This window comes from Agelaius phoeniceus, chromosome Z (genome assembly GCF_051311805.1).
Source record: "Agelaius phoeniceus isolate bAgePho1 chromosome Z, bAgePho1.hap1, whole genome shotgun sequence".
Taxonomy (NCBI): Eukaryota; Metazoa; Chordata; class Aves; order Passeriformes; family Icteridae; genus Agelaius; species Agelaius phoeniceus.
The window spans coordinates 81,766,257-81,789,197 of NC_135303.1; the positions used below are offsets into that span (position 1 = coordinate 81,766,257).

General features: G+C 47.7%; 1 protein-coding gene across 3 annotated transcripts; it reads left to right on the forward strand.

The window, feature by feature from the left end:
* Positions 1 to 2,198: 2,198 nt before the first annotated feature.
* Positions 2,199 to 22,605, forward strand: GDNF (glial cell derived neurotrophic factor). Of its 3 annotated transcripts, none has more exons than XM_054652678.2 (3): positions 2,199 to 2,737; positions 3,977 to 4,075; positions 19,727 to 22,605. In XM_054652678.2, exons 2-3 carry the CDS (start codon positions 4,003 to 4,005, stop codon positions 20,209 to 20,211), a joined length of 558 nt encoding a protein of 185 aa, XP_054508653.1. In that variant the 5' UTR covers positions 2,199 to 2,737; positions 3,977 to 4,002; the 3' UTR covers positions 20,212 to 22,605. The 3 variants fall into 3 exon arrangements, with proteins under 3 accessions (XP_054508653.1, XP_077027658.1, XP_054508652.1); XM_077171543.1 differs by having other exon boundaries at positions 2,612 to 2,737; positions 3,977 to 4,174; XM_054652677.2 differs by lacking the exon at positions 2,199 to 2,737 and having other exon boundaries at positions 3,530 to 4,174.
* The last annotated feature ends 336 nt before the right edge of the window (positions 22,606 to 22,941 follow it).

The following is a 22,941-nucleotide window of genomic DNA, read 5'->3' on the forward strand; positions in this document are numbered from 1 at the left end:
AATGCCTCATTTAGCAGAAGATAGTTGTGAAATTTCCCCTCAGCAGACAGATGACTGCAGTGATGGAAAAGCCATGCTGCCCAAAGGGCTTCACAAGAAATTTTGTTTTTGTCTCTCTGTTTTGGCATCCAACAGAAATTTAGAAGATGCCATCTTCAGAAATATTTGTCCTGGCAGCCTATCCAGACATCATTCAGCAGACCCCTCCAAATTTCCAATGAACATCTCAAAAACCTTCTCACAGGGATTGATTCTCATTCCCATTCTACCTAGTGAGTTGATTGTGACCCCCTCTACTGCGCTACAGCCCCTGGCCTGAGATCTCCTTCAACACTAAGAGCTTGGAGAGTTATGTACATTTCAGACTGATGGAGAGCAAACAAGGGTTGTTGGCGTGCCCGCACTTGGCTCTGGAGCCCAGACACACGGTCCTCATCCCATTCCCTAGGCAAGGACAGCAGGGAGGGTGCAAGTGGCGCGGGATGGGCTGTGCACAAAGCCTAGGGCACGCACCAGGAGCTGGTCTCACTTGCCTCCTGCATCCTCTCCCTGCAGGGCCTGGGACTTAGGCGGGGGAATGGGAAGAGGGAAAGTCGCGTACAGCAGACGAGGTGGCGCAGGCGATTGGGCAGAGCCGGGATAGGCAGCCCACGGTGCCGCTGACGGCGGCAGTGTCCGGACGGGGCTCGGCGCCCCTCTCCCCCCTTTCCCCGCCCTGCCGGACCTTCCCTCGCCCGGGGGTGCCGCTCTGGCCGCCGTCGCTGCATCAGGCAGCCGTGCCCGCGGGGTCCGGGACGGGCGGCGGTCACCGAAGGGACGGCCTGGGGGCTGCTGCCCTTCCCCGGGGAGAGAGACGAGCCGGTGCGCACACGTATGAACGCACAGCCGCACCCACACACAAACGCACACCTGGGCTGGAGGGCGTACGAAACAAACCCGCAGCCAGGTGTCAGCTTTAGGGGCGGCCCGGCCCGGCCATGCCCAGCGCGGGTCCCTCCGTCCCGCAGCTCCGGTGCTCGGCGCGGGGGCTCCGGGACCGACCTGGTCTCCTGCGGGTTTCGCTTCTCCATCCATACCCGAGTGCCTTCCCCCCCACAACAATTAAATATCCAGAAGCAAAGACTATTTTAAAAGAGAAGCCGCGCGAGGCGGAGGCAGCGGTCTCCGGACCGCCCGCACAAACCCTGCGCTGCCCAGCCGCCCGCCGCGCTAATTCCGCAGCACCGGAGACATGAGGATCTCATACCTCCGGACAACTGCGTGAGTCATAAATACACGGCGCAGGGCTGAAAGTCGACACTGTTTACAGCGACTTTGCCGCGGCCTTCGGCGAGTCAAACCAGCACCACCACCCCCCGCGCCGGGGCCGGGCTGCGCGGAGGTTCCGCATCCCGCGCCCCGCACTGCGGCTTCCGCGGGGGACTCGCGGCGCTGGCGGCACCTGCGGCCGGCGAGGGGCGAGGAGGGGGCGGCCTCCCCGCCGCCGCCAGCCGTCGGTCGGTCCGTCAGTCCGTCCGTCCGTCCGCGCGAGCGCGGCGAGCGGCGCTGGGGAGGGACGCGGTGTTGGGTTACCCCGGCCCGGCCCCGCCGCCGCCGCCGCGGGGCCAGCGGGTGCCGCGGGGCTGCGCCGGCGGCCGCGCAGCCCACGGTATGTCGGGCCGGTGACTTCAGCCGGGAGATATTTGGAGGCTCCGCGGGGTCCGGTGCGGGGGGCCAGCGTGTGTTTGGGTCTGAAAGCGAATCAGCGGAGGGCGCGTCACTGCCAAAGGGCCCTATAAATCCATCTGCGGCGCCGAGTCGCCCTGGCAAAGCCCCCGCGTCCGCACGTCCGGCTCCGCGCTCACTCCGTCCGCGGGTGCGGCGCCCCCCGCGCCTCGCCCAGCCCCGCGCCCCCACCCAGCCCCGCCGGCGCCCGGGGAGCCCGGCGCGCCCAGGCCCAGCCGGAGCGGGCGCTCCCGACACCGGCCCAGCTTCCCGCCGCGCTCCCGCTTGGATCTAAGCTTTCGCCGCGACGGGACCCCGCTCTGGAGGAGGAAGCCTCGCTGCTGCTGCTGCTGCTGCTACCGGCTCTACAAATCCCAGTGCCGGCCTCTGATTCTCACAGCAGGCTGAGGGGGGGGTGGTTAGATTTTTATTTTTTTAATCGTTTTCCCCTTCCTTCCTCCGCTGGGGTGGGGTTTTTCTTGGTATTCTTTTTTTCTTTTTTTTTTTTTTCTTTTTCTCCCGCCGTGGTGTGCGTGTCCGAGCGGTGCGCGGCTCCCGGCAGTGCTGGACGCGCTGGCGTTACAGGAGCGCTGATGTCTTCATCTGACTCCCCGCAGTTGTTGATGGAGTGTCTTTCTCAGATTTCCAGGCAGGGTCCCAAGCGCAGCACCCAGCGCCAGCTCCCGCTGCCAGGCGGCGCTCCCCGCGGCTCGGGCCGCTCCCGCCGCTGCTGAGCGCGGCCCCGGGGCCGGGGCGGGCAGAGAGCCCCGCGGCGCCGCTCCTGCCGCGGGCACAGCACCTGCGGCGGCGGCGGGGGAGGCCGCCGGGGACTGTGCTGCCGGCTCCCCGCTGCCTCCATCCAGACCTGCGACCTTACACCCCCTCCTCCTCCGTACGAGTCCCCCTTCCCCCCTCCTCTGAGCAAAGAGGGTGCCGGCAGTCGGACCCCGAGCTGCCCACATGAATCGTCCGGCCGGCTGGTTGACTCCGCGGCGTTAATGTCCATCTCGGGTCCGACGAGACCAGCTCAGAGGTGAGGGCGAGGATGGGTGCGCGGGGGCAGGGCGGGGCGGGCGGGCACTGTCTCCGGGGCGCCCCGCAGCTCCCCGGACACGGCGAGGTGCGAAGGCAGCGGCCGGCGGAGAAGGCGCGCACCGAGCGGCAGCCGCGCCCTAAGCCCCGCCGCTGGACCGGGACCTCCGCGGGTCCTCCCGGCGGGGCTGCTCCTCCCGGGCCGGACACTGCCCTGTGCCGCCGCCCGGGCCAGCCGAACCGGGCCGGGGGCAGCTGCTACCCCCGGGCGGCGGGCAGAGGGCAGCGGGTACGTGCCGTGGCAGACTTCGGGCAGGGCGGCCGCGGAACGAGGAGAAGAAAAGGAAAAGGCACAAGGGAAGGGAAGGGGAGAAGGGAAGAGAACGGAAAAGAATGAGGATCGGTGAAAAAAAAAGAAAAAGAGAGAATGAAAGAAAGACTAGGGGAGGAGAAGAATACAAGGAGTGGGAAATGGGAAGGGAAGAGGAAAATTAAAGGGAGATGGAAACAAAGAGGAAAGGAAAAATGAAAGTGGAACGAAAAAAAGGAAATCTTTAAGTAAGGGGGAAGGGAAATAGGAAGAAAAGAGGAAGACAATAGGGAGAGAGGAAAGAATGGGGAAAAGGAGGAGTATAAGAAAAAAAGGTGACAAGTGAAGATGAAAGGAAAAAGGAGAGAAAAAATTAAGAGCAAGGGGAGGACTGGATAGTGGAAGGGAAAGGGTGGGGGGAAGAAGAAAGGGAATAAGAGAGAGAAAAGAGGGAAGGGGAAGAGAGGGAAAGGGAAAGGAAGGTTTGCTTGTAGCACATCAAGTCTGCACAGACCAGCAACCCAGATCAGCCCAGTCCTCCCCGGGCCAGCCTGAGAACAAGTGCCCTGGTGCTGCCCAGGTGCTTGACAAGCACAAGGTGACCCTGCCTGCCATTGAGCACAGGGCCATGGTCACACTTTCTGTCAGACAGACTCGTGGGGCCTGCATGCCTGCCTTCCCCAGTGCAGCTTTCTCGGCATAAAGGGACTGGAGGCCATCCTGTGCCTCCCTCTCCCACACCACTCACTGGCTGGGGAGAGCCCACCTCACTCCTCTGGCTGCACGAGGAGCAGTTGTTGTTCCATCCAGGCCTGGCCTGGGTGACCCAGTGTGATCTGGGGTGCAAGACTGCTCTGCTTTGTCTCAGGGCTGGGGCAGGACTGGGGAACATAGCAGCTGGGAGCTAACCCTGCCTCTCCTTTCTGCCAGGGGCCCGTGTTGGAAGGAGATCTAAGATGAAGTTATGGGATGTTGTGGCTGTCTGCGTGGTGCTGCTCAACACGGTCTCCACCTTGCCCCTGCCCACCGGTAAGACGCCTCCCAAGGGGTCCCCTTCAGTGGTAGAGGGACCTGAAGATGATCTCTCCCCCATCAGCCTGCTGCCTCCCTATGCTGTGCACAGTGACTGTAAGAAACATTCCCCTTTGTAGCAACTGCTGTCTGTCTTGCTAAACTCGCTTCCCTTTGCTCAGGCATCAGGGTGAGGAGAGGATCCTCCCATTTTGTGCCCCTGTTTCTCCACATGCAGTGTCATTGGCTTTGGTCTTGCTTGAGCAGCTCCAAGCTTAGTCATTCTCCAAAGCTGGGGGTTGACAATTGCAGTTGCAATGCCCCCTGCTCACTCCAGCCCTGCCTTCCTGGCAGTCTTAGGATCCCTCTGGTTGAAGAACGTGGGGAGGCGGGTGGTACAAGTTTGTTGTATGCAGAGGAGCCGAGAGGAGGATCTGGTTCACACCCCTCGCAGCACAGGCACTGAAACTGCTTCTCCAGCGCCTCAGCCTCCTCTCCCTGCTCAGACCTGCCAATGCAATTATTCTCTGCCTGTAGTGGGCGCAAGCCCTGATGGAGGTTTGGCTCCATGATGGGAGGCACTGTACACATCCTGGAGTACTGCTGAGCTTCATTAAATCCTCCTTGGATTCTGATCTCGAAATTAGTGTGTCCACATGGAAATTTACGGAAGAGTAGCTATGGCAGGGTTAGGAGCTTGATGCAGAGCAATCCACATGAGCTAGCTCACAGTAAGACAGTTTACAATCCAAATGACAGATAATAATGCCTTGCTAATAATAGGTCCTGTACCTACAATAGCAGGTACAGGATTTTCACAGTGGTATGTGAGTGCATGTTAACTCTGGTGGCTTTTTAAAGAGAGAGGTAATATGACTCAGTAAGGAGTGGTGAATACTCACATGAATAGTGGAGACGTTCGCTTAGCAAAGGCACAGACGCAGTTTGAAGGTTGCTTCTTTTGCCCTTGCTCATCCCCCTCTCTGTTTAGCTCGTTACAGGATACAGACAGTATCCAGTAATTGGGATTAATTTCTATCTCCTTTTCTGGAGGCATGTCCTTTCCCTGCGCCTGCCACCGCTCCAGTCACAGGCAGCCACACTCTGGTTTCTCTGGGAGCAGCCAGGCTAACGCAGTGAGGAGGCACCAAGCATTTGCTGTGACTTCACTTTGACCCCTCCCGAACACCCGTCTCTTCCATACACACGCATTTATGCCCTTGCCTGTTTAGTCTTCTCTCTTCCCTTCTCTTGCTAGTGTTTCCCCCCTGCTGGAATCTTGCCTGGGCTCCCGCCTCCGTGTGTCCCAGCCTGGGCTCCTGCTGCTCACAGACTGGCAACCCTGACATCCTTTCAGCCCCTCCACAGAGGGAGATTGGCCAAAAGTGTTTCCTCACAGGGCTACAGCCTGCCAGGATCATGGGGCTATCACACATGGTGATCTTCTTCTCCGTGGCAAGCCATGTGGTGGATAAGTGCTGTCCTGCAAAAGGCAGTGATCAGCTTTTCAGGCCACTGTGCTGTTCCCCTCTGCACAGGCTGGCTGAGGTGCTGGTGCAAGGAGAGCATTAGGGGGAAAGAATCATTAGCCAGTTTGTGGCTCTCGCATAAACTTCAGGGTGGGAGAACATTAATGCTCCATCTTTCCAGAGTGATAGTATTTGTACAATGCCTCCTTTTATCTTGAAACTGCCTTCTGGGAATATGGTCTCTGGTAAACTGATTCCTCTACAGCAGCTCAAGGGGATAGGCAGAAGTTGTGGTTCTCTCAGTTCCTAGTATCCAAAACTTCTCATCATTGCATCTTCTTTTTTTTCTTTCCTGTGGATTGGATAAACAAGAAGCAGGAAGAAAGACAACCTGTGTTTTACCTGAGCTGTGGGAGTATCAATATTATCTCTGTTTCCAGGATACAGACATGGGCTTAGCCATGCAGAGCTGGGTGGAAGGTTATTGCCCAGGATAGTCATTTGAAAATGGGCTGATAGTTTGGTCTCGATTTTTTAACTCTGTGTATCACTAACAAATGGGCCTGGCTGCAAGAGCAAAGGAAGCAGTACTGTTCTTCACATCAGAAATTGAGGGAAACCCAGGGCATTCCTGTGATCTTTGTAGGGCAGCAGTTAACACAACAATCGAGTCTGAAAGTTAGAAATTAATCTCTGTGTTGCCAAGTCAGATGAGTCAGAGGAGACCTGCAGAAAGGTGACTGTAAGAGAGCAGTGAAATACTCTGGTGCACTTTTATGCTCTTTGTTGATTTGAAAGTGTGCAGTGTCTGGCAAGCAGTCTGCAAACAGGCTGTGAGGCTGATCCTTCCCAGGCACATCACTGCCTTCCTGCTGCAGCAGCCCTTTGCTTAAGTCACCCCCATCAGTGCCTTTGACACATTTGTTCTCTCCGCTTACAATTTGGTGGCATGCACCCTTCAGCACAGGAAAGACAGAGAACTAAGTACACAATAGGAATCAGTGTCTACACCATGTAAATTTCCCTTTCCACTTGAAGGCTTCTCTTGCCATCAGAGCACAATGTGCCACAAGCACAGAGGTCTGCTTGCAGCTCCCATGTATTCCCATCTCTGTGGGTGCTGTTGGTCAGCTGCTTTGCTAAGGGCTTTGGCAGGAGACAGCTCACAAAGTGGTGGGAGCACCATCATCACCTGTGTTGCCTCATATGCACAGGGCAGTGTGTGGGCCCTGGGTGCTGTGCGCGTTCAGAGAGGTGCACTGCTGTCCTCTAAAGCAATCCCTTTGTAGCCATTTTGCTCCAAGGTCCACTACTCTTACTCTAGGGAAGTTGTGTCTCCCATACACCACTTGCATCAGGGCTTAGTAGGATTGTGAGATCAAGTCCAGTCCTAAGGGCAGACCAAACAGCTTGCTGGGGAACACATCTGTTTCCCAGACCCTTGACACCTTTTTGTGTTCTTGTTTGATGGGATTGCTTTCTCTGCAAAGTACTCTGAGGTCACCTGATGTTACCCCATCCCTTTCAGGTTGGTTTGAAACCTCCCTTCATTTCAGGCTCCAGGCAGGGTTCTAACCTCCTGGGCTGATCAGGTGTAATGTGCTGACCTTTGCTGTTCAGGGCAGTAATCAGAGATGGCAGAGGGTGCTAGCAATTGCAATCTTCTGCATTTTTAATTGGACTGGAGGCTGGAGTATCCTCCACAAATGCAGTGCATTGGAGATGAATCCAGTATTTGTAGGTGTTTTGGCATCAATATTCATGGGATAGCTTATTTCACACCCACAAAAACCAGAATAGACGTAGAGTTTGTAACTGTTTCATTGTTTCCCTTATGCTACAATCCTCTGGAGGAAGAACACTATTAGCTTAAATACCAAATGCAAGTAGAACAAATATAAACCACATTATTATAAACTAAATACTAAGTCAGCAGCCTCATAAGCATGACAGTGCAGAGGGAGCCAAACGCTTGTTTGCATTATACACAGTCACCAGTGAATACATCTTGTAGCTGCTTGCTGTTGGATGCACATCATCAACATGTACGTGAGGACTGGAGTGTCCTAAAATCCATGGTATGATAGGTATCCTCTTGATCAAGTGAGAACGTTTACAAAGAGCTAGTGGTGAGCAGGTAGAATTAAATGAAACATCTCCCCATGGGATTTTCCCTCCTAGTAAGAGGAAAAGATAGATTTTGCATCATGGTGTCTGGGTTACTCTACAGCTACTGAATGGTCATTCACTGTGGGAGCTCCTTTGGTACATGCCATGACACACCATGGTGTGCATTTGTGTTATATCTCTGTTAAAAATTCTTCTTACTCCTTCGAAGGTGTATTTAATGTTGAGTTACTGGTTTTAGATGCAACCTTATTAACTAATATGGAAAGTATATAGAAAAAAATAGTGGTATTGTAGGGCTCTTTAAGGCAAAACCAGTATTTAATTATGCTTCTAGCTGAATGCATTTCCTTCCCTACAATATTTATTAGGCCCATTCAATGTCACAAACTGCAACTCTCATGTTTCTGCCCAGGCTTTCCTGCTCAGCACACCTACAGTGTGGCATATGTGCTTTGGACACCCAGGAGCTGCAGGGGTAACCTGCCCTGCACAGTAAACCCAGTGCATCAGGGAGGGATCAGCCACCCTGAGCAGGTGCCACCCTGTGCCATCTGGTCTGTGTGTGCCCAGCACAGCCAGTGCATCCAGCACGGCCAGTGCATACAGCCAGTGCCCATCCTGGGTGCCCGAGCCAGCACGTGTATGTATGTCCCAAAGTTTGTTTGCACAGGGACACCCAGGTTATCTAGGCTTTCAGAAATCCCAAGCATTCAGATTGGTCCATTCATGGGCAAAATTCTAGAAAAATAAAGAAGCCAGTCAGATGTGGTTAAATCCACAGGCATGTAGCCCTAAAAGCAAATTCCTCTGCAGTCTCAGGTATAAATGCTGAATATACTCCAGTGAAGAACACTCTGTGACTTAAGGAAAAAAAAGTTCTGAATTGCAGGATAATAAAGTTCTGTTTCTCATTTTGAGTTATCCTTTGCTGAAAGTGTTAGTTCTTTGCTGCTTTTCAATTTAGGGACCTCAAAGGATTGCCAGTGAAACTGTGGATGCTGTTGGATGTTTTGCAGGTGTTTATTGACAGATAACATACCTGGACATACTTTTCTATGTTATCTTTCATAAGACTCTTCAGTATATTTTAGAAATATCCATGTTCAGAATTTGCAGATGAAGAGCTTCAAAACATTCCTTGAAAAGCTGAAGAATTTGGTTGTGTTAAAGATTCATTAGACTGTCACTGAATTCAGTGAAGGAGTCATTGTCCACCAGTAGAAGATCCTCTGACTGATAGGTTGTAATGTCTTTGTAAATTATACAAAGACATTACAACCTATGGTGAGTTCCTGGTTAGTACTGCAAAAAGCAGTTTTAAAATAATTAAAGTTACAAAGGCTTTGAGAAGCCATTTGGGTCATCAAGTTCCACCGTGCCACAATTGCAGGTGTTCAGAGGTGAACATCTAGTGCAAATACCCAGCTTTCCTCCCTCCCCCCACCACTATCTAGAGATCACACCATAAAACTTGCAGTACATAGGCCAAACCCTACATAACTACATTTGTTGTGGATTCCCATATTTCTGAGGCAGTAAGGAATAATTAGAAATAAGTAGAAATAAACAAGCAATACAAAATACTGCAGCATAACCATGTCCAGGATCATCAGACATCTAAATAGGCCACTGACACATTAGTGATGGTAGAGTGGTTAGCACTGCAGAGTGGTCATTTTTTACAAAACCAGCTCAGTTTCTGATCAAGAAATACGCTTTGGTAAAGAGAACCACAGGAAAGATTTCAGTTCTTGGAATTTCAATCATGATTGCAAAGAGATGAAAGAAAATAGGATCAAAACCACAGCTGCAAATAAAATATTAAGACAAAACTGTATGTTAGAATATGTTTTAAGATCAAGGACTTAAAATTAATTTTGTGAGGTATTTCATGTAGCAGCATTTTTTTTTTAAGGAATAAAGCCACTCGTATGACCTAGCAGAAGTTTAGGCTCCATTATACATCACTTAAACTGAAACCTGCAGGTACATTTCTTTGAAGTCTTTGGAACTTGTGCAAATACTTTAAAGATTATTGCACAGGAATATTCCTTAAAATAAGCAAACACTGAAATCCATGTATTTATTTTCCTGTGTTGTGACTGGGCAGTGTTATAGCAGTATGCCAAAACTTCTCTGGTGGCCACACTTTTAGAGGCAAGTTGGTCATACCCCCTTTGAATAAACTGTGTACAAACATCTGGACTATCTCTGCTTCCATCCAAAGCATTTGTGATTTCTTTGGCAAAATCAGCCATTACTTGGGAAATTTCTGAAGGGATGTAGCACCCAGTGTAGCAGTTAGGAAGGACCTTGCTCTTCTGAGCACACAGCAGCTCTATCTGGCAAAGTGCCACTCCACACTCCCAGCAGAGCCCTTCTGCAGTGGAGCACATGCACCTGCCCTAGAGCCAGGGACTGATTACTATAGCAATAACAATTTTCAACTAGCATTATTAAAACCTTCCATATTGTTCCTTTTGTAAACACATTGAAATGCAGGCAATTGAAAGACAACAATGAAAGATCATGTGTTATTTATAGATCAGATCACATCTGATAGCAGCAGAGATTCCTACAAGAGAAACATCAGCCAAGATTTTGCCCAGACTGCTCTGCCAGTCTACAGCCACAGGGAAGAGACTGGGTTAGGGTCCCTTTGGAGTCTGTTCTTCCTGCTTTGCTGCATGTCTTTGTTCCTTGGGGATGCTCTAAAACCCAAAGGGAGATGCAGTATAAGAGCACAGGCATTGTAGTAATAGCTGATGTTATTGATTTAAGCATGCTCTTTCCCTTCAGTGAACTGTTATTAAAGAGGGGCTGGGTTAGCATCGTGGGCTTTTACTGATGTCATAAGAGAGCTGGGCTGCATCAGGGATGGTGAAGAAAATACCATCAGTGTTTCCTCCATTAAAACCTGAATGCTTGCCTATTAGCTGGCTGCATGTGTTCGTGCTAACAGAGGTTGCAGGTTTCAGGTCTCCCTCATATATACTCATCCAAGGCTCTCACAGGATTTGAGGTTCTAGCTTAACAAAATATTGGGAGTAATCCTAGGTTTTACTGGGAAGCTGGGTATTTACTCAGCATGGTATGGATGTGGGAGGGTACTAGATCTTAGGCGGGAGTCAACAGGTATGTGTCTTGCCTTTATGTTCGGCTCCTACTTGGTTGGTGGCTTCAGCCAGGGTACTGGCACTTTTTCTATCTTCCCCTTTTACACTCTTCGTGCTGTAACTTATTCTGATGCAGGGATGCTCTGAGGGTGCTCAGGTACCCACCATCCCTTAGGATAAGGTCCTAGCACACATGGGCTCCTGGCAGCATCTGCAGGAGATGCCACAAAATCTCAGGTGCGACTGCTGAAAAGCCAACTGCTCTGTGGTGCTCAGAGCTGGTGATTCAAAGCTCTGTGCCAGAGGCAAGATTGCATCCTCCTGTTGCTCCTCTGCTGCTTGACTGCTGGGTGAGATGTTCCTCTGCCCACCCCAGAGAGGCCAGAGGAGCAAAGGAGGGCAGCCCAGCATTGGGCACTGTGAGCAACCTGCCTGGACCAGGTGAAGAACAATAAACTCCCGTGGGCAGGTCAGCTCATGACTTCCCCTGCTTCACACAGCCCATCTGACCTGGCTGCTCAGGGACTTCCCACACTGGCAACAGCTGTGGTGGTCCTATTGTCTCCCCACTTTCTTCCTCTGTTGAGAACCAGCATTTCTACCTGCAAGAAGGCAAGCAAAGTACAGAAAGGGAGGCACTGCCGAGCATGGCAGAGTGAAAATACAAAGGACTCTGTACAAAGGACTCAAATCCACAGACAAATCTGTGGATTTGTCATGATCAACACGTGGGAAGCTGCAGGGTTAGTGAGTTAGTTAATTAGCTAGTGAGCTACAAACACAGAATTGACTGCTCCATCAGGAGCAAGAACACCAGGAAGGTCAATCCTGTGCCTTTTACCAGCGTTGCCTCATTGTACCTGAGTGGTGTGAGTGGCCCTGACACCACCCACCAGGTTATTTAGCACTTGCCTTGATGAGAGACAAGTGACACCAGGGAGAGGCTCCATTTCTAAGGGCTCTCTGAGTCTGAGGGGAGCCACAGGATGGGCTGGGAGTGAGGTGATACAGAACTGTATTAAACATTTAAGGATGAGCTGACCCTGGTTTGTTTGATGCTCTATTTCCTAATGGATGCAACCAATGAGTTTCCATTTCACTCTTGGTCCCATGGATTTTCAGGCAAGGCATGATAGCAAAGTCATGCCTCAGAGAGGTGGTATTTTAATTGTTTAATTACCAAAACCATTTCAGCATACTATTTTTAACACCCACCTTCACTTAGATGTGTGATATAATATTGTCTTTTTATACCAAATATTTCATTTTCAATAAAACAAATGTTTTATCCCCAACACAGTTGCTACTTTCTCAGTTTGTAAAGCAGAATGATCATCACATTAGTATTTTTAACCTGAATAAGGTTGCACTTCCACAAACAAATTGCTCCAAATCTCTCTTAAATACATCCCTGTGGTGTGAGATGGAGGCATTCTGTGCTCAGACAGGCCATGACCTCTATAATAAGCACCTGAAAACAGTACTGCAAAGCAAGCTAAATATTTTTTAAAAAATTAAATCATGATTATGAAGTCAAGTAATCATTTTTTATTTGGTTGATTTGGTTTGATTATGAAGGTCCCAGATTAAATACCAGAACTGCTTTTGAAAAGGGGCCATTTAATCCTTATGCAGATCTGGATCTAAATTTTCTAAATATTCTTTACCATTACAGTGAGCTGGACTAAATCCCTAGAACTTTGAAATCATCCTTCAGGGTCTGATCCTGTTGTTTGAACTTCTCTAATTGAAAGATTGTGCTCAAGTGAAATAATTCAGTTAAGTGTTTTGTCCAATGTTTTTATGTGATAGCTATACACACTGTCACAAAAGCAGGCATAAAAACTGCAATCTAAAAGCAAAACCTAATTTTGTAATGTTTAATATGCCTTTTGTGACTTCTGTTACATCACTTCAGCTCAGGGTTTGTAAAGTGCCTAATAATGTGGCAGTTTTATGAGGCTGAAAAAAAAAAGGAAAACCCACCTATATAAATCATTCTTCTTCAATATACAAGGTTTAACATTTTCTTGTATGCCATAAGAGAGAGCATGGTTAGAAGAGACTGTAGTTAGTCTTTTAAATCCATAACCAGGTATCAAAAGGAGAAACTGGATATTTATCTCAAAAACTGAAGATCCAAACCATCAGTTTGTAATCAGGTACAAGCTGAGGATTTCTTGCTTTATCATGCTAGGCTGCTGCCATTGCACATAGGGACTATTCAGCTTTAAAATGAGTCTGTTGATAACAAAATCAAATTAATAGATTTTTTAAATGTAATTGTGATCACATTTGAACAGATAGAAATAAATTGTGCATTTTTACTTAATGGAGACTGTTTTTTTGATAATGGGATGCATTCGGTGAGAATATCCATTTAGACCTGTTTCATGTAGAGGTCTATCAGACCACTTTATAATTTATCCTTCTAGGAAGCACAGGGACCAGATCCCAGTCCTGGTGTCACATGGTGTCTCTAATTAAATAACAATGAAAGGACAGGTTTGCAGTGGGGTTGCAGTGGGAAGATGCCTGCAGGAAGGACCATTTCCCTGCACTCCCAAAGCAGGACTGAGGACTGGATTTCCCCAGGGGCTAATGGGGAGTGCCATGGCTGTTTGGCTGCAGGACCCTTCACTCGTGTGTGCTGCCAGCTTTCTTGTGCCCAGGGGACAGAGAGTGTGCTTGGGGACAGGCAGGTCAAAACTTCAGGTTCCAGAGAACATCAGTGAGGCAAGGATTTCAGTTTGCATTACAGAAGGATGTTCCAAACCTAGGAGTCTGGGTCAAAGCTGTGATCTGTCTGTGCCCTAAGTGTTTAGGAAACAAGCAAACAGCTTGCAAAGAGCAAGCAGATGATGCAAATATTCTTTGTGTTTGGGGTTTTTTGAATTTTTTTTTTCTAGGTTGGTTGGTTGGTTGGTTGGTTGGTTTGGTTTTTAAATTAGTATTTTAAGTGAGTCTCACTCTGTTGAAGGTGTTCACCAGCTGTCGCCAGCCTGATCACTCTGCTAGATTCCTATTTGCATCAGTCTTGTGACATTTCATTCTTTCTTTCTTGCTTTGCTTTTTTATTCATTTTTCTCGTTATGTGAGAAAATCTCCAGAGATCAAGAGCCCTTGTTCAGCTGGACAAGGGATACAGAGAAGGTGCTCAGAGGCACAGTGGCACATGGACTGCCATCAATACCCAACAAACTTGTACTCTTGTTGCACCCATAGGAAAAGGCTCTGCCTGTTCCTGCCTGGGTGGCATGGTAATGAAAGAGGGAGCATGGAAAGGAGCTGCAGGAGAGTGAGCTGAGCACAGCAGGACACACGTGGTGGATGCAGTTCCCTGCTGCCTCCCCAGGCTCCTGCTGCAGGGACACCAGGCAGGGGTGATGCATAAACACCTGCAGGTGCCTGCACACAGACTGCCTCCAAGAGACTTCCTCAGGGAGCTGGACAGTCAGGAAACAGCTTTGAGAACTGTGACATAAAACCCAAACAAAACCCAAACATAAAACCCAAACAAAACCTCATGACTTCACACCAGTCTATGGCCCCATAGTTTAAGTGGTGGGGCTCAGCCCATCACAGCCAACCAGAGGGGTCTGTGAGCCTTTCTCCCACACTCTGAGCAAGACATAGAGAGACCCCGTGTTCCCTAAGGGAGGATTTTACTTTTGTAGGACATACATTCCTTTACTTTGGGAAATACATGTTTTAAGGTGCATCACACATGCAAGAAAACCTTTGCAAACCTGTATTGAGCACATGCTGCTCTGGCTGTCCTATCCTATCCTATCCTATCCTATCCTATCCTATCCTATCCTATCCTATCCTATCCTATCCTATCCTATCCTATCCTGTCCTCTCCTAGGTGGCTTTCAATTTTTAAATTCCAATTCCTTCACACCCTGGAGCTTGAGACTGGGATCTCCTCAGAGATCTTTGCTGCTTTAATGCCATTATCCCAGCATTTTCTGCTGGCACATTGCACAACATGACAGGCATCTGTCATGTGTTTGTTCTCTCAGCTTTTCCAGCAGAAGGCAAGTGTTGTCAGTAAACTAGTTTGTTTTGAAAAAATGTGTGCATGTGTGTGTATAATTAGTTGTGTTTGTGTGTGTCTATGTGTAAATGAAGCACACATACACACACATACAAAATGTGTATCTGCTCCTGGCAGGGGTGTGAAACCCCCCAGCAAACTCTGCTGCACAGTCAAGTCAGTGCAGTCCATGCAGTGTGAGAGAAGCTAAGATGCTGTGAGACCATAAACATTTTCTAAACAACGTTGCAGGCAGAAGGGTAAAAAAGTACCCCTCTACCAAAATGCTTTATTCCTCTTACAAACCATGGCTGCTCACTAAGGCAGCCCCCATGAGTGCGCTGAAGTTCCCTGGCCACAGCTCTGCTCAGCACCCCCACTGCCCCCAGCAGAACTTAAAACAGTGCACAGACCAAACAAGCGCTCAGCACGTGATGTCTGTGGTGCAGAGAGGTCTCAGCATCCCTGGAGCACATCTACCACGTGCCCACCAGGATGGGGACATCCTGCAGACAGTCTTCTCCACCTCCCCTTCTGTCTATTAGCCTTTTACGGAGTCTAGTCACAGAGGTTATTGCTTATCCATATATGATGTCTGATGGAAGCTTCCTCAGCATTCACCTCTGGTTTCAACACATCGTGCCTGGTGTCAGTACTGGTGTTTCCACTGGATTGCTCTGGGTCCTATTGCAGCAGTTTTTCAGAGTTTTGTTTCAGGCTCTAGGTCTTCACACCCGTGCTTGTTGGAAAGCTGAATATCCCTATGGAGCCATGGCTGGCACCTCAGCACAGGGCTAACACAAGTCTCCCTTCACTCCTGGTTGTGAATCTTTCTTTCAGACCCCTGTGACCCATTCCTAGTGACTGCTTGTAGTCACATTGATGACTGATTTATTAAGCAGTAGAAAATTGGCTGATTGCAGGGATTGGAGCTGTTGCTAAGACTGTTAAATTATGGAAGCAAACCTGGGGTACCTTGGCACTGCGTTGGAAGCTGCCAAAAGAGCATTGCTGCATTGCTCACAACCATTTTGGGGCTCCACAGGCGGAGAAGAGTGTTGCTTACAGAAACGTGCAAGGTCTCACTGAGTAGCCCAGTAATGCAGCTGCCACTGTGTTGATTTGATGTACTCATATAGCCTGTACCAGGACACGTAGTTTAGGTGGGCAGACAGTGACCAGGATGACCTGCACATTTTCTCAAGGGGAGCTCTGTGCCCACTGTTCCCACCAGTTTCCTATTATCACCCATAGGCCTTTTGTCTCCTCCAGTGATGTAATCTCCAAATATTGGGGGCCACTGCAGGAGTCTTACTGGTAGATTTAAATGCCTGCATGGGATAGTTTCCAGTTGCCTGGGCTGAAGAGAAAGTCCACACTGGAGGCAGGAAATTGGAATTCATCTTACAAACAGTACTGGCATTCCTCCCAGTGAGTCTCTAAAATATATCCTGGTGTTGCAGTAGGGCATGAGCAGAGCAGGAATCCTCAGCTCCATTAGGCACTTGGAACACTTCTTGAACAGTTCATGTTAGAGCCTAAATGACATTACCAGGACCAGTCTTGCTGCCAGTGACCCCATTTTCTGGGTGCAGCTTGTCTGTGTATGTAAGTAGGACCTCTCTAGTTGAATGCTGTTGGTTTGATTATTTGATCTACTTTTTGTCCTACTGCTCGCACCTTTTGCAGGGCTGACAGTGCATGACTGCGTCACCAGCATTGCATGGGGCTCTTTAGTGGCATTTAGTTTCCTCAGCCTGAAATATCACAGGCCACTCGCAGTGCAGAAAGCTTTCAGTGGCATTACCTCCCTTGGTGCAGCTGGGGTAGGAATCACACATGAACCAGGATAGATCTCAGTGTGCACTTTTATCAGGAACACAGTCCACCACATGGGTCTGCCCTCCTCCTATCTACTACCCTCCAGGATATAGTTGCCAGAACAGTGCTTGAACCCTGTAGCTGTCTGATTGGTATTTAGCCAAAGAACACTCCTGCCTATAGCACTCTCACAGGGCTAGGTGGTATTTTTGCCCCTCAGTTGCAAGCCATTTACAAGTGATGTGCCGAGCTGGATTATCTCTTCAGTTAATCCATAGTTTTGTTTCTCCCCTCTTAGGAGAGGGAGCTGTCACTGCCCTGTCAGTGTGCCAGGCTTGAGATAAGCATAAGGCTGAATGTTGCAAACAATAATCTCTACATATAGGTTGGCTTTTGCTGTAGCTGTCTCTTGTCCCCTTCCTGATGGTTGATCACTGCATTAATTTTGTTAAGCCCTCGTATGTTTCCCTACAGTTGTGTTTCACTCTCCATAGCCAAGGTCTCGTTGCATCATACTGTTGGTACAAAGGTTGTGCTAAAGAATACATGAAGGAGGTGTGGGCTGGGGTAGTCACAGTGGTATGAGAGGAGGGCAGTTGGAGTTCAAGTTGAGAAGGGCACTTCTAGAGCCATCTCCTCAGGGCTACATCCTTCTCTAACTTGGTTATAGACTAAGAAAACTAGTTTCTGTGTAGGAAATCTAGAAACTACTCAGTCCCGAGCAACAAGTGCCTTCTGCCAGCTACTTTCCATCTGTATCTGTGTCAAGGCCAAATTTGTACTTCAGCAATGGGGGTTATGTGAGCTCCATGTGGGTCATCTTTTTTAACTGAGTCTAGAAAGATTTCTAGCCCTTGTTGCTTTAAGGGAACATAGCCCACCTATTGCCTGGACCTGGTTCTTGCTCAATTGGGCAGTACTTGTACAGGCTAGGCAGACCAGCCTGTTCTGCAAAGGAGCTGGTTGGTGCATCCAGTGGACACATCCATCCAAGCAACTCCCCTCACAGTGTGTATTTTGTTACCTGCTACAGAGATAGAGGAATGCAAGAAAAGTGTACTTACCATTGGTGTTGCAGAGACATGGGACTGGGTCCTACCTTGTTCAGGCTCCACCTAGCTGTGCAGATAGCAGCCATCCCTCTTTTGTGTCTTTGAACATGAACACTGCTCTCTGGCATTGTTGTTTTTAGCATGGATAAAACAAAGCATAATTCACCTTTTTCAATTCCAGACTCTACAGTTTATAGCACCCTGTTTGCCTTGTATCACCCTCATTATGTGGAGGTACAAGGTTTCCAGCCTCCATTACTCTTTTTTCAAGCTAAACTGTTTTGCTGGGTCCATCCATCAGAAAAAAAATACCTGTCACTATTGATGGATGGAGGCCTCTAGGATGTGGCTACTTCAGGCAGCAGTCCCCATTCCTGATCATGTGCAGATGCTCTCTGTTTCAGCAGGTTTTTGCACTGGCAGAGTTAGGATCCCGCTGCCCCCCATCTCCTCTGTTTTTGGTGTTTCTACTGAGGATATGAGCATGCACTTTTGCTAGTTGGTGGGGGTAGGCTCATGCCTTCCTGCCTCCTGTTAACAGAGTCAATGCTACCCTGTCTGAGCTGGGTACCTGTTCTCAGTCACTCATTGGGATTCCTGTCCTACTGTGCTCATTAGGGAAATGTGAGTAAATGGAAGTGGAAGTAATGGAGTGGAGTAAGTGGAAATGCTGAGCCTTTGCCTAAGGAACCATTCCAATCTCAGCACCTCACTGAGTGGGAGCCTTTGTGTAGGTACCAGCTCCTGACCAGGTGCACTGCACTGGATATTGCCTCTCCCAATGTTTGGCGTTCCTGCAGTTGTTGTAGGAGTTTTGGAGATGGATATTCCTGTATATGCAAGACTGGTGTAACACGGTCTGTTGTGTGTTGGGTTTTAGGAGTTAAGTACAGAAAGGAGCATTCTCTTAGGACTTAATGGAAAGCAAGAAGTCTCAATTTTTGGGGCAATAAATCAGAAAAAAAGATCTTGATATTGCAATATAGTTTAAGACATGGTCATTAATAATGCAAGGTAAGGGCATCCACACACAGGGTCCTGGAAGCTGTACCCTCTGTTAGTTCTCTGAATTCACTAAAGCAGGTAATTTTGAGGGATTTAGTCCATGGGAAGATTAAGGATCTTAAAATGCTTTTTTTTTTCCAAATCATGATGAAATGGCAAAATTTATAAGAATTTCAGAACACATTTAATTTCACCCTTCCTGAAGAGGTTCATTCTGCTAGTATCGAAACATTTCATTGACTTCATAGTGCAATTTACTTGAGTAATTCATCAATGATATACCAAGTGATAAATCAAATAGAATAAAAATTAAATTTTTGTAAAAGGAAAATGCATTCATAACATTTCCCTAAAAAATTAACATAATACTTCTATTCTGACCTATTTTTACTCAGTGTGATCAGCATCTTGTGATACAAGACATTTACATGAGAAATTTTTCAAAAGCTATGAAAATAATTATCCCCTAGAAGCAGTAAAAACCTAGGCATTCATCCAGGAATAATTTCTCAGTCTGGTACCCCAGGAAATCCTCCTTCTGTCATGCCCAAAAACCTTATTGACAGGTGGCTTTGGCAATACTAACTGCTGCTGGTGTGAAAAGAAAATAATTAACAACTATAATGGAAAAATTGCTTTAAAGAAACCTCTTCCTGTTGCTACTTTGCTGGGAAGAGTCTGTATAACCTCTTTACTGGTGGCTTCATCCACCTCTTAGCTAATATTCATACCATGATATGTTTTTCCTTCCTTCTATTTCCACAGGGCTCATTCAGTATTAAAAGATGTGCTGAAATGATACCAAGCATCAGCAGACACACACAGAAATACAAATATGTCTCATTTATCTTTCCCCAAATGAGTTTCTGTGATGACCTAAACCATTCCAAGTTCTCCTTGATTTTTGAGGGTCCTGGGCATGTGTTCTGAAGTGATGGGCAGAAAAGCTTGCATGTGCATAATATCTTTGAGTTGTGAATGGACAAACTTTGTGATAACTGATGTGTGACAAAGCCTTTTCTCTCTTTCCCAAACAGCTAATATGCCAGAGGATTATCCAGATCAGTTTGATGAGGTAGTGGACTTTATTCAAGCCACTATTAAAAGACTGAGGAGGTCACCAGATAAACAGACTCCGATTTTCTCTAGGCGGGAGAGAAACCGTCAAAATGCAGCCACAAACATAGAGAATTCCAACAAAAAAGGAAGGAGGAATCAAAAGGGCAAAAATCGAGGATGTGTCTTAACAGAAATACATTTAAATGTGACCGACTTGGATTTGGGATATGAAACCAAAGAAGAGCTAATTTTCCGGTATTGCAGTGGATCTTGTGATGCAGCTGAGACCACCTATGACAAAATTTTAAAAAACTTAACCAAAAAGAAAAAACTGGTCACTGACAAAGTGAGGCAAGCCTGTTGCAGACCCACAGCCTTTGATGACGACCTGTCCTTTTTGGATGATAACCTGGTTTACCACATACTGAAAAAACATTCCGCAAAAAGGTGTGGATGCGTCTGACGGCTGCATGTCGAGGCGGCACCAGTTTTCCATTCCTGCTATGCTGCAAAGAGAGGGACCAAGGTTCCCAGGGAAGTGTCTGCTCCAAGTGGAGGAAAAAGGACCAAGAACACAGACTAAGGAGCCGTGAGAGCCTGGGGATAAGGAGGCATGCGGCAGAGTAGAAGGATGGAGACTTCTGGCGTCCTATGGGGATTTAGATAAAAGCTCAGGTGGAGATGACGATGGATGGATGATGTGCACGCTACCTTTCCTGTTTGACTCAATCCACCATCAGTGAGACTCAATCCATGAGGAACGTGCTTAAAAACACAACCCTGCCATACCACGCTGTGTTGTAGTTATGCCATGATATACCAGTTATACCAAGAAGCTTAGCTAAGAAGTAGCTTAGGAGTCCCTTACTAATCCCCTGTGCCCTCAGCTCTACTGAAAGACACATTGTGCTACTGCTCACTGGAGGGCAGTTCCTGAGTGCTTAGGACAGCTCCTAAGCTATAAGATTACCCTTGTAAGTAAGATGATATTGGGCAAATATCAAAATGACCAGGCTCAAGTTCTTATGAAGCAAAACAGATCCACTTACTGGCTAAGTTTGGTTATTTCCATCTTTTGTTTCTTCAAATTGAGTGCAGGATTTTGTTCTTCTGCTACCTGTGAAAACAAGTTGAGTTTTTAAGCACTTCTTCCTAGTATAGTAAGAGAAATAACAAGCCCAGCCTACACAAAATGCGTTTCTTTAGGTTTACAAAGGACTAATGTCACTTGCATAACTACATTTCTATTTGGTCATTGTGATTGAGAGAGACTACTTGATGCAATGCATCCCTTCAGAGACATAAGTATACAGAAGATATTTATTGAGATTAAGTTATTGTTATTTATTACAGTTCAGTAATGAGTCTCCTTATTTATTAAAGTGTCTTTCAAAGGTGCCAAAGTAGATGGCACTTGGGGATATAGAGAGACAAAGACGTTGGGAACAACGGTCCATGCTTTTGATTGAAGGTGTTAACTTGAATGCAAAAAATCACTTACTTTACCTTTTTTTTTTTTAAACAAAATCTTGATTATGTTCACAAAAGGTAGTGCTGAAGCCTGCAGCCCTTATTCCTGTCACTAAGCCTTTTGAAAATTACTGCAGTCATGCATGTGCAGGAGCAGCAATGGCTCTGGACGAGTGAGGGTCGCAGGACTTGGCTCAACATTAGCAATTTGTTAGAAAAACTAATTTTAGTCATATTTTAAATGTAGCCACATTTTTTTCTCACACTTTATGCCAACTGACCTCATATAACCATTGACAAATGGAAAATAATCACATTTAGCCTTATAATTTCTAGTTATATTTATTTAAGCTTTTCCTTCCATACTTCCGTATAGAAGAGGTTAAATCCCTCTTACTAGTTGTTAGCCCTGGATTTAATATAGCCTGCAAGTAAACAGTTGTGTTAAATAACCAGAGTGTTTTGTATAATTTGCTGAAACATTACAGGATCATACCCATGCAGCAGAACAGTCCAAGTTTCCTTAGGAGGAGGGAGGTTGTACAGCAAAGGTGTTTGTACGTGACCGCTAACACAAGCTCTCATTCTGGAGACATTTTTCCCAAAAGAGCAGGAGTGCAGGTCACTAGACATACCTGACAACCAGTGAAGCATCAACTCCCACAAAAGCAACATGAAAAAAAAATCCTTATTGAAAACCATGGTCCAACCTTTTATCTCATGCATGTAATGGCTCTCCATACTCATTTTGCCCTGGGCCCCTTGGGGCACCACTGAAGAAGGGTCTAGAGGTCAAGAAGGTCCAGACCAGGCATAGAAAGGTGTTCCAGGTGTATGGCATGTAACCCATCCCCGGCTTCCGCCGCTTTCCTGGGCGGATAGGCCTGGAGAACCAGCCTCAGGGTCTGTTCTCACACTGCCACGGGGACACTGCCAGCCCCTCCGTGCTGCTCGGGGGTGGTGACACCACCACGGTGGCAGAGGTGGCACCGAGCGCCGGCCGGGCACCGAGGCTCAGCTGCGCTGCCGGAGCTGATCGGCGACAGCGCTCAGAGCTGAGCTTTCTCCTGCCCCAGCTGATGAAAACTTGCCTCAGAGCATTTTCTGTGCAGCTTGAAGGGGCTGCAACCAAAGCAAATCTCTATGTTCAAAATACAAAAGGGTAAAGTTTGTGATTTTTTTTTTTTTTAGGTTTTTGGTTGGTTTTTTTTTTTTAGTTTTTAGACCTTACTGAAGACAGGAGTGTGCTTCTCTGGATTTTTTTACTTCACCTGCAATTATATGTCTCAGTCATTTGTGTTAATCAACCAAAGTTCTCTACAGACTTTATTTTTGTACAATATTCATTTTATAACTTTTTACAAAATAAAATTCATTTCTATTGTTACATGGTTGTTGTTTGTGCTTCCCCACCATACAGTTTCCAAGTTACAGTGTTGCCCAGTTTCCCAATCTGCATGAGACAATGCTGCGGGGCCAGAAAATCCTCCATGGAGTGGAGCCCTCCTCTCCTGTCTCACCAACACCTTTAATGTGGATCAGAGGTGTCTGTAGCTTCTTCATGAAACATAACTGAGTCACTGCAATAACTGACTTGAAAATGCATGGTGAACAGTGACAGTAGTCTACACAGGGGCAGGCTTCCAGCCTGGGGTTACTGAAGATGCCCCTGGGGTAACTGAAGCTGTCCATGTGGCCTTGGCCATTCATGGCCACAATTCCT